Genomic DNA, 15,115 nt, shown 5'->3' with positions numbered 1-15,115 from the left:
ACACACACACACACACAAGTCTTATAGCTGAAACTCAAAGTCTTGCAAACCTCTTGCATTTTCAAGGACACTGAGGAAATACACTTTTTTTTTTTTAACTCAATTTTGTGAACTTTTAAAAAAATGCCCCAAGGGAAAAAGTCATTCAGAACTCCTTAGGAAACACAAAGCACAGAGTCCATAATTATTTCTCTGCCAAGGGCTTGTCAGATTGAAAATCCCCGCTCTTGAACCACTAATCCTTATGGAAAAGAAAACAACATGCAGCTTCGGCTGGATGCCTCCTCAGTTGACTGTTGCTGCACTTTTCCAGCACAAAGGCACTAAAGGGAGAAGAAGAAGGTGTAGATTGGGGGTGCTCATTTCATTAGCACCTTTCACTCACATGCCTGATGAGCTTCCCCTGCCAATTGAGACCTGCAGGCCTCAGGCTGGGGAGGGGAGGACCAAGGTTAATGTTTGGAGGCAGAACTGCATGAAACAGGCAAAAATAAATCAGTTGGAGGTGGGGGTATATTTACTTGAAAAGCCAAGGATTCAGGGAGTTCCTGGGATTTTTGCTATGCGGTTGGAAATAGCATAAAGAAACTATTGGCAGGGATATTGCACTTTCTCTGGAGGATGGGGATGGGCCATCCCAGCAGAGCAGGGTGGATTTAGGCCACAAAGAACTACAGTTTTGCCACGAGGAGAGAGGAAGCATAGCTTGGGTTGTCAGGCACCTTAAAGAACAGCTGGTTCCAACCCCCCTGCCATAGGCATGGACACCTACCCCTAGACCAGGTTGCTCAAAGTCTCATAGCCTAGCCTTGAATGCTTCTAGGGATGGGGCATCCACAATGTCTTTGGGACAACCTGTGCCAATGCTTCACCAAGTGCTGTCAGTGGGCAGGAATCTAGTGCACTCAGCCAGAGGTTGTTCCCACTGCAAACCCTTCCCATGAAACTAAAAACAGGATCTGGTGGAGATTTCACATTGTGGCACATCTGGAGAGAGCACTTCTGTCCCAGCCCCACACTGGCTGACTGCTCAGAGCCTCAGCTGACCAAACAAGGCTGCACAGAGGAATTCAGTGCTGCAGAGAAAACTCCTGTGAGGGTCCTACAGCACCTTTGCACACATTCATCACACAAGCACATTTTGCACTGCAGGGGCCAGAAAAATCTCAGCCCTGCCATGGGCAGCTTTCCCTCCTCAAAGGATAAATGCTTCACTTGGACCTAATTCCCTCATGCAGAGCTCTTCACCCATCTCTGCTATCTTCTCCCATTACTTTCTCCGAATCCATCTCAGTAACAGCACCTCCCATCAACACGAGTTTTAGTGTCCTTGAGGTAATGCATGCAGGAAGCCTCTCCTCCTTTCTGGTTAACCCTCCTTCCTAGGGCCCGAGCTGAAACAAGCTCAAACTCAAGAGCCTAGCCAAGACAACTTCAAGCTTCATTAAACTTTTAAGCCTGTCTACTGAGGCTGCTCTTTTAGCCTTTCATAATTAGGGCCGCAGAGGAAAGAGCAACGTTCACCTGAGCAGACATCAAGAAGGTTCAAATGCTTAATGGCTTTCCTAACCAGGCTCCCACATCCACATGGCTGTTTAAAAGGATCTGCTCGATACCACTCCACTGAGATATACATAATTCAGTATTTCAGCTCCCCATTGCCAACCCAGCTGGACATCCACTTGGCACAAGAAAGACTCAAGACACATGAGCCTGAGCCATCTCACCCCATCAGAGACCACAGGTGCCCCAGACACAGTTCAGCTGAGCAAGGTGCTCTCAGCTCTCCCTGCAGCCAAGACCTGGAGTTCAGCATCTCCATCAGGCAATTGAGACCTTGGCTTGGCTGAATCATGTGATCCAAAGGAGCCCCTTCTCTTCAGTCATTGAAGGCAGCCTACGAAAAGCAGACTACAAGCAGAGAGGAGGATGAGGCAACAATCTCAACACTCAGCACAGGGCTGGGGTTTTGCATACCCAAAACACAGCTGCTGTTCCCTTCTCTCCTGTTGCCTGGACAGTTCTCTCAGGCTAAAAATGGAAAAGATGCCCCAGAAGGGTGTTGCAGGGCAGTCACAATCCAGGGTTGACATAGAAGTCACTCAGCAATATGTCCTGACACATCACAGAATGGTGGGGATTAGAAGGGACCTCTAAAGATCATCTAGTCCAACTCCCTGCTGAAGCAGCTTCCCCTTAATCAGGTTGTACAGAAACGTGTCCAGGCAGGTCTGAAAACATGCAGAGAAGGAGCCTCCACACCTTCCCTGGGTAGCCTGTGCCAGGGCTCACTCATCCTTACAGTAAAGAAGTTTTTCCTTAAACTTAAGTGGAACTTTTTGTGTTCCAGCTTATGTCCCTTACCCCTTGTCCATCACTGGAGACAACAGGAGAAAGTGTTTCTCCATCCTCTTGACATCCACCTTTTAAATATTTGTAAGTATCAGTGTCCACCTCTGCTATCAGCACCCATCAATTTAGTCCTCTAGCAGCACCAGCCACCCCTACAGAGGCAACTGTGAGCACGTGCCACTTCCCAGGCTGCATTTCCCTCCTCCCTTTTAGATACATCACCGCAGAGGTCAGCAACATTTTGCCCTGGCGAGATGCTGTTTTCCACGAATAAAGTCTTAACAGAGCTGGCAAATGCTGAGCAGAAGTTTGGACAATGAAAGCACCCCTATATTTTTATGACAGTGGGGGATGGAGAGAAGAAATGATCACACTGACCCTTTCAAATAATAACCACTGCTGCAGCTGAGAACTGCTTCAGCTATTTCCCTCCTCTTCTTTCCAGATTTTTCCTGATAAATGCATACCCGAGCTTTCAACAGCAAAGAGAAAATTCCTTCTTCCTGCTTAGCCACCTTGGGTGATGCTATGTAGTGAAAAGAAATCAACTTACAACACTATCCTGCTGGCCCCAGGCAGGGAAAAAGGAACCCTCAGCACCCATAGGCTCCAGGTTCATCCGAGGAGCTCTGCAGCACAAACCCAGAGGAGAGAATGCACATCCTAAAGAGACAAATCACATCCAGACAGAGGATTCTCTGGAAACCCTCTTCTTGTGCTTTTAAGACCCCACTTTGCTCCCTTGCAAGGACAGGGGATTTTGCCCAGAGGGATTTTGGGTGATGGTGGTTCTCATTCCAGAGGAACAGGCTTAACAGGGAGGGAGATTTTGCACGGTGCCAGCAGAGGCGGAGGACAATGGGCTGAGGAGCGATGGTCGCGTGAAAAGGGATTTGTTCCGCTGTCAAGGACAGAAAGCTCTCCCTAAGAGCAGCCTGAGGAAATGAAACCCACAAGGGAAGGGGGGAAATAAAAAAAACGGGTAGGGAGCAGTGAGAGACAACGGATGGACAACAGTGACAGGGGGACAGCTGGGAAGGATCGACGCTGAGCCCTGATGGGTTTGCAGAGCAGCAGTACCAGCCCAGGAAGCCTCTTCCAGTGAGCTCTGCCCTTTGAGGCATCTGCCCTGAGGAAAAGCAGGATGTCTTCATGCAGTGCCATTCTTTCAGCTGCAGCCACAGAGCCCCAGTGACCCTGAGGCGAGGGGAAGCATTGCTGCCTGCTAGGATGTGCCTACAGAGGAGAGAGGTTCTCCCACCAATTTGTGCCTTCTCCTATCAACTCATGCCTTAATCCTACTGATTCACACCTGGAAGAAGCTGGTATCTCAGCTGGTGAGATCTCAGTCACCTTTGGTCAAAGGTAGCCCGAGGTGGAAAACGCAACGGCAAACATGACATAAAAGGCCAATCTGAGGAGGGACTGAGAACTCATGCCCTGTGCTCAGACTCACCCAGCAAGATGCTCAAAGCATTTATGATGATGAATGAAGCCTTTTTTAACTGGATTCATATTTTCAGCTCCACTCCATGGGTGAAGGGGTCAAGTCTCAGCTGCTTTTCCTGCATGTAACCGTGGCCAGACACCAGCACTGGAGACCTGAACCCAAAACAGGATCACGTTCATGGGCATGGGAAATGCTCTACTGAAAGCAGGTAGGTAAGCACACAGCACAATATGAGAAAATAACTTGTTTGCATTAAACACAACATGATTTCACCCCTGCCTTGAGAAATGCACATGGCACTCTCCCGAAAACACAAGTCTTGGTGGAAGAAAACACCATTTTCAGAGAGCCAGCCTACAAAATGTGAAGGATCCCTGGCAAGCTGAAGAAACCAGACTTTTGTCAATAAGTTTGCAGCAAAACAGATAAGAAGACAGAGCCACCTGATAGAAATTCCCCCAAATAAAAGACCAGTGCCACCAGCCCAATGCTGTGCCCCTGCTGCCAGCACAGCACTGCTTAGCCTGCCCCACGCCTTTCCCTAAAGCTTCAGCATCTGGTTGTCCGTAAATATTTGGGATGAGAAGCCAGAGATTACAGAATCCCTCTCCTGGGCAACCAAGGTTTGATAATCTTAAAAAAAAAAGAACCCCGTGAGCCTTAAACAGCTGCCACAGATGACTGTCAGTTTCACAGAGACACACGAGACAACGCAGGGGCATCCATTGCCCCCGAGGTCCAACAGCCCCGGGAGAAGATACGCTGGGATCAGCTGGCTTCCTTCTGCCCAAGCAGGGTCTCTTCCAGGTTAAAAGCACTGAGGAACAAAACTGAAGTTAGAGGCTAGTGTAACTGTGGCTATGGGATTTCACATACAGCTCTGCAGTGTTGGCCATGTCAGGGAGTGTTGTTAGTCCCCTCCCTCCACTTCTGCCTTCTGCAATCTCTTACAAATACACACAAATTCAAATTGCTCAAGAGAACACATTTACGTACAAAAACCCAAACCCTAAATTATTTGGGATCAGCTTCAGTGCTTCACCCTAACAAAATCTAAGTATTTTGTCCCTGGTTTAAAGCTATTCTTTACTCCTATTACAGGGGAGATGCTCTGTTGAATCGCAGGCAGAGGCAGTTCTCCAGCTCAAGTCCTCATGCCAGTGTCTGCAGAGGCAAAATAGAGCACAGAGAGTATCTGGAAAAGAAAAGTGCCTGGGACACGGGATGTTTTGAGTAGGCCTCCTTGGCTGCATACCACGGGGTTCACTAGAAGTAGGGAATATTGTATCCAGACCCAAACCTGATATAAACCATTGAGTCTTCCCCATTCTCAGCCAGAAGTGGGACTTGCACCCTTGCAAGCAGGAGATCAACCCTCACTCTTTAAATTCCCCTTTCTCCAAGGCAGAGGATTCTTCAGGGTGCCCCCAGCTGCACTCTGGGGCAAGTGCACAGGATCAGAGTGAGGAGCACATCTTTGGGTATGTTGATGGCAGCAGGGACAGGAGCAACCAGCAGACCTCAGTCTCCCAGCAACGTGCATGGCCACCAGCAAACCTTACCTGCACACCAGCCAGCCTTCAGCACAGCCAACACCCGAGACCACCATCCTCTCCAAAACTGGTTGGGGATGACCACAGCATTGGGTTCAGACCCTGCTGGAAACCCCCCTAAGGAAGGGCAGAGGGAGAGACCAAACTGTGGGCTCTCAAATCCAGGGCTCAGCGGATCCCTCCCCGCGCCTGGTGGCTGTGAGCAGGTGAAAAAGCAGCGAGGCGAGGGCTGGCGAGCTGGGGCAGGGGGGGACCCCAGCTGTTTCTCCAGCTGGTGGAGACAAAATTCTCATCAAATCGAAACAAACCCCCCTTTCTTTCCCCAAGCTGATTTCTTTCTGTCGCCTTCCTTGGGACTGCAAAGATCCAAAGAGGTTCCCCCAGCTCCAAGTGCCCCATCAGAGGGTGATCAGGGAGTGCTGTGCCACCGGGGGAGAGAGATGGTAATAAGAACAAGATGGTAGAAAGCACGGAGGGTCCCAAGGATGCCCAGATCCCAGATCAGCCAGCACTGAGCTACAGTATCCAGGATCTCACTGCCAACGAGCAGGAGAAAGGGTGACCGCAGAGCCACCCCTGTCCCCACCAGGGGGGAACAGATTATGAATATATTTGGCTGCCTCACTCTCAAACTGCCAAAAGTCACTCCTTCCCAGGCCCTTTCTGCAAAACGTTACTTGAAAGACACAAATCTAAGGGCAGGGGGAAGGGGTAAGACACCAAATCTCTTCTCCACTCCCTCTGGAAAGGGGGAACCCTGTAAGCAGCACACAGGAGGACAGGGGGGTGGTGGTGATGGGACAAGGCACATTTTTGCTTGCCTGGCTTTTCCAACTTGGATCCCACAGCATCCTCTGTAACAGCCTTCTCACCACCATCCCACTGCCTCCCTGCCCCATTGGCATAAAAGGCGACTGAATAACAAACACCAAAGGACCAGCACCTGGTGCTACCTACCACCACATCCCTGGAGGGATGAGGCCAGATTCACCTGCCTCAAAGCCACGTTCATCCCAGCTTGCAAAGAGTCAGCACCTTCCTGGTATTGGGAAGTGGGTATGGACAGAGAGAGGTTTGCTAGGGGAGGTGAGGTGCTGGGTGAGGATGGAGAGCAGGCAAGAAGGATGAGAATCACTAGAAGAAAAGAATGAGGGATATAAAAAGAGAGACTGGCAAGAGGGACATTGTGCCACGGAGGTGCCACTGGCTCTGGAACCAAATCTGGGCCAGTATGAGTATCCCCAGTGCATGGCCAGCTGGAGAAGCCCAAGTTAGCACCACCCTCTCCATATGATGCCCTACAGGAAGGGAAAGGACCTCTGGAAAGCATGTTGCACTGTAGCTGGACTGACTCATGGCTCTCTGAAGGGATTCTTCTCTCCCATCAGCCACAAGAAGAGCAAAAAGTCCCATCTCTCTGGGCAAGAAAAGGGAAAGGACTGTGAATCATCAGCACAAACCCCTCAGACCACAGAAAGTCTCTGGACAGTGGAATCAGGCCGCCCTAAAGCATTTAAAGCATCAGCAACCCCTCCCTCATTCACATCCCCCTCATGACCCTTCCAGGACGGGGAAGCAGCACCACAGTTTGCAACTAATTGCACAATTCCATTCATTACCCACATTAAGCAAGATAAACAACCACCACACTGCAAACCTCTTCCTCCTCTCTCCTCAACAGCAGCAGCTGCCAGACGAGCCTTCAGCAGGAGAGAGGAGGATGTACAGCCCGGAGCCCGGGGATCCCACCTTCCCCCAGCCAGAGCCAGCCGCGGTCTGCCGTGACCATGTTGCTGGGCACTCGGGCTCATCCCCCACATGAGGGTAACTGGGTGTGATTTTAAAACCCAACACCGATGCATTTCTTCACACATTTTCTTTTGTGCACAATCAGAAGTTGGAAAGACTTTATTTTTCCTCCCCCCTTCACAGACAGATGCCTCCTCATTTTATTTCATGGTGGAGGAGAAGGAGGAGGAGGAGGCACCCACAACTCCAGGAGCAGGAGAGTTCAGAGCCAAGCAGTGATGACGGTACAGAAGCTGGCAAAGACACGGAACTGTGCAGAGACCGGGCGATCATCACACAACTGCCTCCCTTGGCCACGGAGCCCGGCACGGCAGTGGCAGCTCGGGGCCCACGGCCGCCCCTCCGCTGCCGGCGCCCACATGCCAGGCCTGCTCCGAGATGTGCTGGCCATCTGCTCCTGCCAGCCGGGGCTGGGGCCGGGGCTCTGTGCCGTAGCTGGGGACGTGCCAACCCGTCCCGCCGTCACCACGCTCCCCAGCTGCGCCCCCCGTCACGACTACACCGCTGCCGGCACTCCCGGCCCCCCAAACTGGCCAGTGGGGCTCCTGCACACACCAAGAGGCTTGAGGGTGACGACATCCTCGCAGCTCCACGGCCTCCCTATGGCTCTGACTCCGTTTGGCCTACGCAAACCCGCTGTGAAACTCCACTGGGCAAGGGAGGCTCAGCCATTCCCATCCTCATGTGGATTTTAAGCCTGCAGGGCAGCCCCATTCTTCCCATCACCCCCTCCTGATTTACAGCCAGGTTTGATGTTGCCCCTCTTCCCCAATCTGCCACTACAAAACCTCATTCCCCTGGTCACTAACACAGGGACCCTGCAGCCGGGGCACATCCCTGGGGCCACTTGGCAGTCAGGGAGGCGGCCAGGGCGAAGCCTGAACCTTGTCATAGTTGAGACTTATCAGGTTTGGACAAGAGCCGGGGGCTGCTGCGGGATTCAGGATGTTCTGTAATGGACGTTCTCTGCCCCAAATAGACGCTGTCCCAGGGGCACAAGCTTGAGCTGTCTCTCCCCAGGAGCCCTCCACACAAGAGCCAGGGAAAATAGTCCAAGAGTAAGCCCCAGCCCCTCAAGCTCCCATCCAGCGTTGGCACCCGGACTGCCCACAAGCCCCAACCCACATTGCTGGGCACCACAAAGAGATGCCGAGACCTGGCCTGGTGTCCCTGGTCTTTAATCCATCCCTCTCTAGGTTCTCTCCCAAAGTCTTCCTCTTTACAAAAGAAAGAAATTCAAAACATGTGTTTTAATAAACAATTCCTCAATTTCTAGAGTCCGGCAAGTCAGATGCTCGCTTAAAACAGTCTGTAACACTTTCCATGGGTGTATTTATAACTAAAGGCATAACTCTGCTTCTCATGCTCTGTCATTAACCCTCTGCAGCCTCGTTACAGACAGAGCTCACACAGTGAGCAAAGATATGCGTCAGAAAATACCTCACCTACTCTTCTCTGATAAAACACCCCAACAGTCACCATCTGGAAGAGAAACTCCCTTCTTTCAATTAAAAACCAACCCCAATCACCCCAAAACGCTAACGCCACGACAGCAGCAGCAGGATCCCAACCGTTTCCCCAGCAGCGGCGTTTCACACGCAGACACCCCAGTCCTCTGTGGGGAGGATCGGCTGCTCCACACAACCACGCTGCGCAGGGAGTGTCAGTCACCCATGATAATTAACCAGCTATCAGCTCGAGATAATTAACTCAGTCCAAGAGCAGCAGCTCTTCCCCTGTGTGTTTCACACCGAAAGCCCCGTTCACAGCGTCAGCAGCGCGGCGGAGGCAAGCCCAGTGCTCCTGCACCCAGGGAAAACGCTCAGCCCAAAGACACGATGGGCAGTTTGGGCAAAGAAAGAGGTTTTATTGTTAAATACAGAGCTATATTGTAAAGCAAAAGCAACAGCTCTTTGAGACTCTGCTCCACATCCTTGCCATGCCCAGGTAAGAAGCCACAGCACCGGCAGAGCGGAAAGCCTCGCTGGGGAGAGGGAGGGAGCAGGGACATGGACCTGCAGCCCCATGCCAAAAAAAATACAACAAAATAAAATTCAAGGGAACAACAAGGTGCTAGTGAGGGGCAGGTGGGTGCAGGAGGGGAAAGAGGCCAGCTGCAGTTCAGGGCTAAAACCATCATATCTCCGGGAAGCCGTCCGCCACAGAGCTCGCTCCCCGGCTCACGCAGAAATCACCGACCCAAACGCAGCTGGGAAATAACCAGGATATTACCAGGAAATAGCAAGGATAAAGGGTACTGCCGCCAGAGCCTAGGTAATATTTGTGACTTGCTTTTTTACACCCCCTGCAATCATTTGTGTCCATCCCGACAGCGAGACAGGCACAGCAAGGAGCCAACTGCGGCACCGATTTCTTTCACGGCCAAGCAACATAGGAGGAGGGTTTCAGGTTGGAGCTGACTTCCAGAGCTCCGAAGCTGCAGGCAAACATGCAGAGAGTAAAACCCAGACATGCTGCAAGCTGGAAAGGCACTTCTGTGGTAATATTCACCCCAATTTCTCCTTAATATCCCAAATTGGGGCACTCGTCGAACATAAAAAGCAACTTAAATCGTGTTGGAAACGTGTGGGAACCAGTAGCCAAATGTCTATGGCCAAACAGGCAGCACAACCCAATCTCACCAATTTTTTGCCTCCAAACCAAGCCCCACAAGGCAGCTCTCTCCTTCCCTCTCCCGCAGCAGCTAATTCTTCCACTCTTTCGTAAACATTTGAAAACAAGGTCACGCGCACAAATTCTGCTTTCAATTTGCCTCGTATCCATAGTGATTAAACTCAGACCCACAATACAGGAATTAAAGGGGGGAAAAAAAAACCCAAAAAACAAACCCACTCCAACTTGAAAAAGGCCTGGAGCAGCACTAGCCCCCGGTATGCTCAGCAGTCGGGCCAGAGCCAGGGAGCGGATGGCTGCTTTCTCGTTTAACAGTCTCATGGAATGAAAGCGTGGGGTTCCCATAGCTGCGCTCCTGTCACAATGAAGGACCTACACCCTCTTCAAGAGGGGGTATCTACACCCTTCCTCAAGAAACAAGAAGCCTGGAGTCCACACAAATTTCCCCTCTCCAAAACTAAGCGAGTGGCGTCCGGCCTTGACGGTACAAGAGGGATGAGCAGGGATGAAAAACGAAAGCAGCTGTAGGAAAGGCTCAACAGCCTTCTCCCCAGTCCCACGGGGAAGTTTAGGGTGGTTATTTTTTTTAAAAGAAAGAAAAAAAAAATAATTTTCTTCTTGTCTTTCCACCCCAAGTTTCACACTTGCCAAAGGGAAAGCATCAGAGCTGGAAGCTTTAATCACCTACATGCAAATTTGTTGTTCCATCACAGCCCCGGGCGCAGGCAGAGCGTCCTGCGCCTGACAGTGAACACAGGGAATTCAGCACAGCCTTCCCTGGTCCCTGCTCAGTACCTCAGTTTCCCCATCTGAGCAGGGGCTGCAACATTTCCCTGCTTGTGGGGATATTAGGAAAATAGCCCTGTCCAGGACCAGGTCGGGGAGGATATAACGTTCCTCCTGCAGACACTCAGTAGGAAACAAAAACCAGAGAAGACGGGAAAACATTTGGCCCCATCCGTAGCCCCAGAGTTACCGAGGGGTCTTACAGGCTCCCGACAAAAGGCTCCTAAATTCCCAAAGTACAAACCAAGCACAACAAAACACCTCTAAGGAGAGAAGCGGGGCATAGCGAGGCTGAGGGAGATGCACCACTGGGCACACAGCACGGGCAGGCTGCTATCTCTCGGGACATGCCGTCGGCGGGGTACTGAAGCTTTGTGGGTGGTGGGAGAGGAGCGAGGGAGGTTCACCGGGGGCTGGGGGACACTTACTTCTCGTAATCCAGCTTGCAGTAGAGCTTCTTGTCGCGGTAGAAGCAGGTGGTGTGCAGGGGCTCCTTGCAGGATGCGCACTGGACGCACTGCTCATGCCACAGGCTATCGTTCAGGCGCAGCAGGAACCGGTCCGAAATCACTCGCTGGCACCCTTCACACACCGACTTGGGGGTCGCGGCTCTGCCTGCGGGGAAGAATCCGGGGATAGGGCTGGGTGGAGGGAGCGGTGGACGGGGAGACGGAGCGGGCGAAGGATGGACGGCGTATCCCGCTTCTCTCGCTGCCCCCCGGCGGCTAGGGGGGACGGGGGAGAGACGGGGGGCGTGTGGGGGGCTGCTCCGGGATCCGGGGGGGACCTGTGCCTTAGGGGAGCTCTAAGGAGGGGACATCGCCCCCAAATTCGTTCCAGGCGGAAAGGCGGCGGCGGCGGCGCGGCTCGGAGAGAGGGCGGTTGTTTGTAAGCGACATTAAAACGAAGAGAAAAAAAATTAAAAGCCCTCAAATTTATTGTTGGAACCGAAGGAAAGGCTTTCGTTCAACGGGCCGGAGGGGAGGGGGGCACACACGATTCAGTGCAATCGCGGAACGAAACGGAGCGGGGAAGGCGGATGCCGGGAGCACTCCCCGGGCGAAGGGAGCGGCGCCGGGCAGGAACGAGCCGAGGGGGAAAGGCTGCCCCCGCACTCCCTGTGCCCATCACTCGGTCCCGCCCGGCAGGGTGGGGGTCCCAGGAGAGCAAGTGGGGTGCCTCGACTTACCCAGGAGAGAGAAGGGGGCCGCGGGGTCCAGGGCGCTCTGCAAACTCTCCTCCATCTTCAGCCCGTCCAGCATGGTGGGGAACCGGGCCGGGCGAGGGGGCCGCGCCGCCCGCCTGCCAACACAGCCCGGACACGCCGCGTTCAGCCCCGCCACCGACCCCACCGCTCGCGGCCCGGGCTCCCCGGCCCGCACCCTTCTGCCCTTCTTCCCAGCGACAGACGCACACGCACAGACAACCCCCGGAGCCCCCGCTCCGGCTGCGCAGCGTCCCACCAACCCCGCGGCCCCCGACGTGGTCCCGCAGCGGGACCAGAGGATGCGGGGTTGCCGTCGGCAGGGCTCGACCGCTTACCTGGGGCGGCCTGGGCGGTGCCTTCCTGCGGGGGCCCGGCGGGAGAAGCGTTCGCAGCCACCGCTCCGGGGGGGTCCTGCGGCAGGTCCTGCCTCTCCGGGCTGCGGAGAGAACCGCGGCTCCCTGGACGGCTCCGGAGCGGAGCAGAACGCACCAACCTGCGGGGAAGCGCCCGTCCGACTGCTGCCAAGGCACATTTCCTGGAGCTGATACCTCCCTGCCCGACCCCCACCCTCTGCCCTCCCCTCTCCACCCCACTCGAAATAAGTTTCCTCCCCGCTCTCGTGCCTGGCTGCAGGCACCGGCCCCGCCACGCCTCGAGGGGCCGGCGGCTCTTCCCGGCTCCGAGGGGCACGGCAGGGACAGCCCCGGCTCCGCTCCCGTCCCTGCCTTGTTATTTTTCTTCCCCCCTTCTTTTCTTAGAAAGCGAGCCAAAAAGAAGCGAAAAACAAAAAACAAACAAAAAAAAAAAGAGAGAAAAGGGTGGAAAGGGTGGTGTCCCGTCACCGCTGCTCTCCCGATAATGAAACCGCCTGGAAATCAGCTGCCTCCTCCAGGAGAAGCCCAGGCCGGGAGGTTTTGGGGAAAGCCGGTCCCCGGCGCGGGGAGGCAGCGGCCGGGGCGGGATGCGGTCCCCGGCGGGGATGCGCTTCCCCGCGCTGCGCATCCCCCCGGGCGCCTCGCCCCGCCGCTCCGCAACCTTTAAGGAAAAGGAGTTCTGAGAGGAGAGAAAAAAAAAAGCCAAAACACACCAAAACCCAAAGCTGGAGCGCTGTTCCGGAGAGCTCGTCGCCCTGATCACTGGCGCCGAGCAGGGCCCGGTGCGCTACGGGCGCCGGTACCGTGGAGCCGCGGGCGGAGGCGGCCCCAGCACCGCCAAACCGCATCCGTTTCAAGGAGGGGAAACCCGCCAAGGAAAGATCCCGCCCGGCCGGGGACGCTGAAACTTGGAGCGTTCCCGCGGCCCCGACGATTTCCCGTCCCACCCGGCTCTCTCCTTCCCTCCTGCTTAGGGATGGAGGGGGCGAGTCGCTCTTTCTCCGGGAATTTTGGGGGCCCCTCAGGCCCGGAGCCGCCTGCAGCAGGGCCGGGGCCACGTACCTGCCGCTGCTGGAGCGGCCTGGGCAGCGGGGCTGAGGCTTCCCCTGGCACAGAAGAGAGCTGGGCTCCCCCCTCTCCAGCCGCAGAGGACCCACCACAGGCAGGTAGAGGATGGGAGGTTTTTAGAGGCTTCACCTCCCATGCTCACCAGTGACCTTGGCACCAGGGGCAGGAGCCCTCCCAGCCCCTGGGTGATGCAGGGACCAAGCTCGTGTCCTTTGGGAGCTCAGGGGGCCACAGGTTAGCAGAGGTGGGTCACCACCCTGCCAAAACCCCATGGAAAAGGGAAGTGGGGTCCTGGGACAGCCCCACTGTATCTCACTATAACCACACTGGGAATCTGGGCACAAAAGCGTTGGCACCATTGCACAGGTCAGCATGGAACAGCTGATCCCTCACACCCAGGAAGGCAGAGCTGCAGCTGTACCAGGGAGGCAGTGGGCTCTGATGCCTCTGTCTTTGTCTCTTCCTGAAGGCCTCTGAGCAGCTCCAGCCAAGTTTCTGGGCAGCCAGACCTGTCAGAGCCACATTGCCAAGACACCAGCCCAGCAAGGAATGCAGCATGACTGGGGACTCGAGGCCTCACATGCTGCTCTTCCTCCCTGGGCAAACCAGCACAGCCATCCCATCCCACCCCAGCTGCAGAGCTGTGCAGGACAGCGGATTTTCCTCACACAGCCAGAGCTCAGCCCTGTGGGGTAGGAACACCATCCCTCATCACTGCTCACAGCTGTGGCCCTGTACCAGGCACTGATGTGGACTAATGAAAGACAGAGGAAGCTGGGAGGGAAGTCATTCCACCCCTAGATATTGTCACCCCATGGTGTTCGTTCTCCTCCTTCTCTCCAGGCAAAGAGGGATCTGGAGACAGCTTTACCTCACAGCTCTTCTGCACAACTCCCAGCTCAGTCTACAAAGGATCAGGCTTGAGGGATAAGCCCAGTGTGCAACACCACAGGGTGCTGCTGCCACATATCCACCAGCTGCCACACACATCACAAGTACTGGAGCATACTTGGTCTCGTGCAAAGGACAGTCATCAGCTAAACCAGTAAAATATGCAAGAAATACATCCCCTCACCCCCAAAGCACACCTTCACCTCAGGCAACAGCCTTACAAAAGATGAGGGAGAGGATGTCAGCCACCTGACCTTGGCCTCTAAGCATCAGGAGTTCCATGATCACCTCATCCAGGGCTCAAATAGGTTCAGCAGCCCAGAGCATTGACAGGTGAAGAGAATCAAACCAGAGGACAAGCATGAGGAGGCTCTCTTCTTCTAGTTGTATGTTCTGCAGGCAGCCAGGTGTTGCAAAAACTATGTGGTCAGGGGAAAACAGTATTAACAGAAGCTGCCCACCAGATTCACAAGCCCACTGGAAGAGGAGCCACACATCTTCCCCAGCCACTGTCCCTGGGCCTGCCCAGCTCTCACATGTTGTGCCAAGGAGCCCAGGTGAAGCAGAAGCTTCCCCGCTGTTTACTGCTGGAAGGAGCTCAACAGCACTGGGCTCTGAGGGTGGGGAGTCACAGTCACAGCAACAGACGTGGCTCCAGTCAGTGAAGAGATAGATCCCTCCTCCCATAAACCCTTAACTCTGCCCAGCAGAGCAGATGCACAACAATGCAGGAGCAGGGACCCAGAGGCAGGGACACAGGACACCAAGAGGGAGGGTGACTGTGAACTGTGCTTCGCTACAGACAGTCACCTTCCTTTGGCACTGGGGTGCTTTTAGTGCCTGAAGCCAACTCTGAACCAGAAGACATCACTCTCCACCACTCACTCCTACAGAAAACACACTGCCCTCTCTTTTCTGCCACCCTCATAGCCCTTTACAGACATCAGGGGCTCCACACCACCTTGGGCTGGCCAGCCCCTGGAGAGAGGTA

At 54.3% G+C, this 15,115-nt stretch overlaps 1 protein-coding gene across 2 annotated transcripts in view; it reads right to left on the bottom strand.

Annotated features, from left to right (window-relative positions):
- Positions 1–11,846, bottom strand: part of LMX1A (LIM homeobox transcription factor 1 alpha) — a 42,357-nt gene extending 30,511 nt beyond the window's left edge. The window contains exons 1-2 of one of the 2 annotated variants that reach the window (XM_062003900.1): positions 11,770–11,846; positions 11,013–11,195 (exon numbers count right to left, since the gene is read on the bottom strand). In XM_062003900.1, the coding sequence (XP_061859884.1) occupies positions 11,013–11,195; positions 11,770–11,846 (260 nt within the window). Of the gene's footprint in view, positions 1–11,012; positions 11,200–11,769 lie in introns of both variants that reach the window. The other variant, XM_062003899.1, reaches the window with a different exon arrangement.
- Between the last annotated feature and the right edge of the window lie 3,269 nt (positions 11,847–15,115).

Source organism: Colius striatus, chromosome 10 (assembly GCF_028858725.1).
Source record: "Colius striatus isolate bColStr4 chromosome 10, bColStr4.1.hap1, whole genome shotgun sequence".
In the NCBI taxonomy this organism is placed as follows: Eukaryota; Metazoa; Chordata; class Aves; order Coliiformes; family Coliidae; genus Colius; species Colius striatus.
Note: the sequence above shows the minus strand (reverse complement) of the source record. Positions and strands in the feature narration are given on the sequence as shown.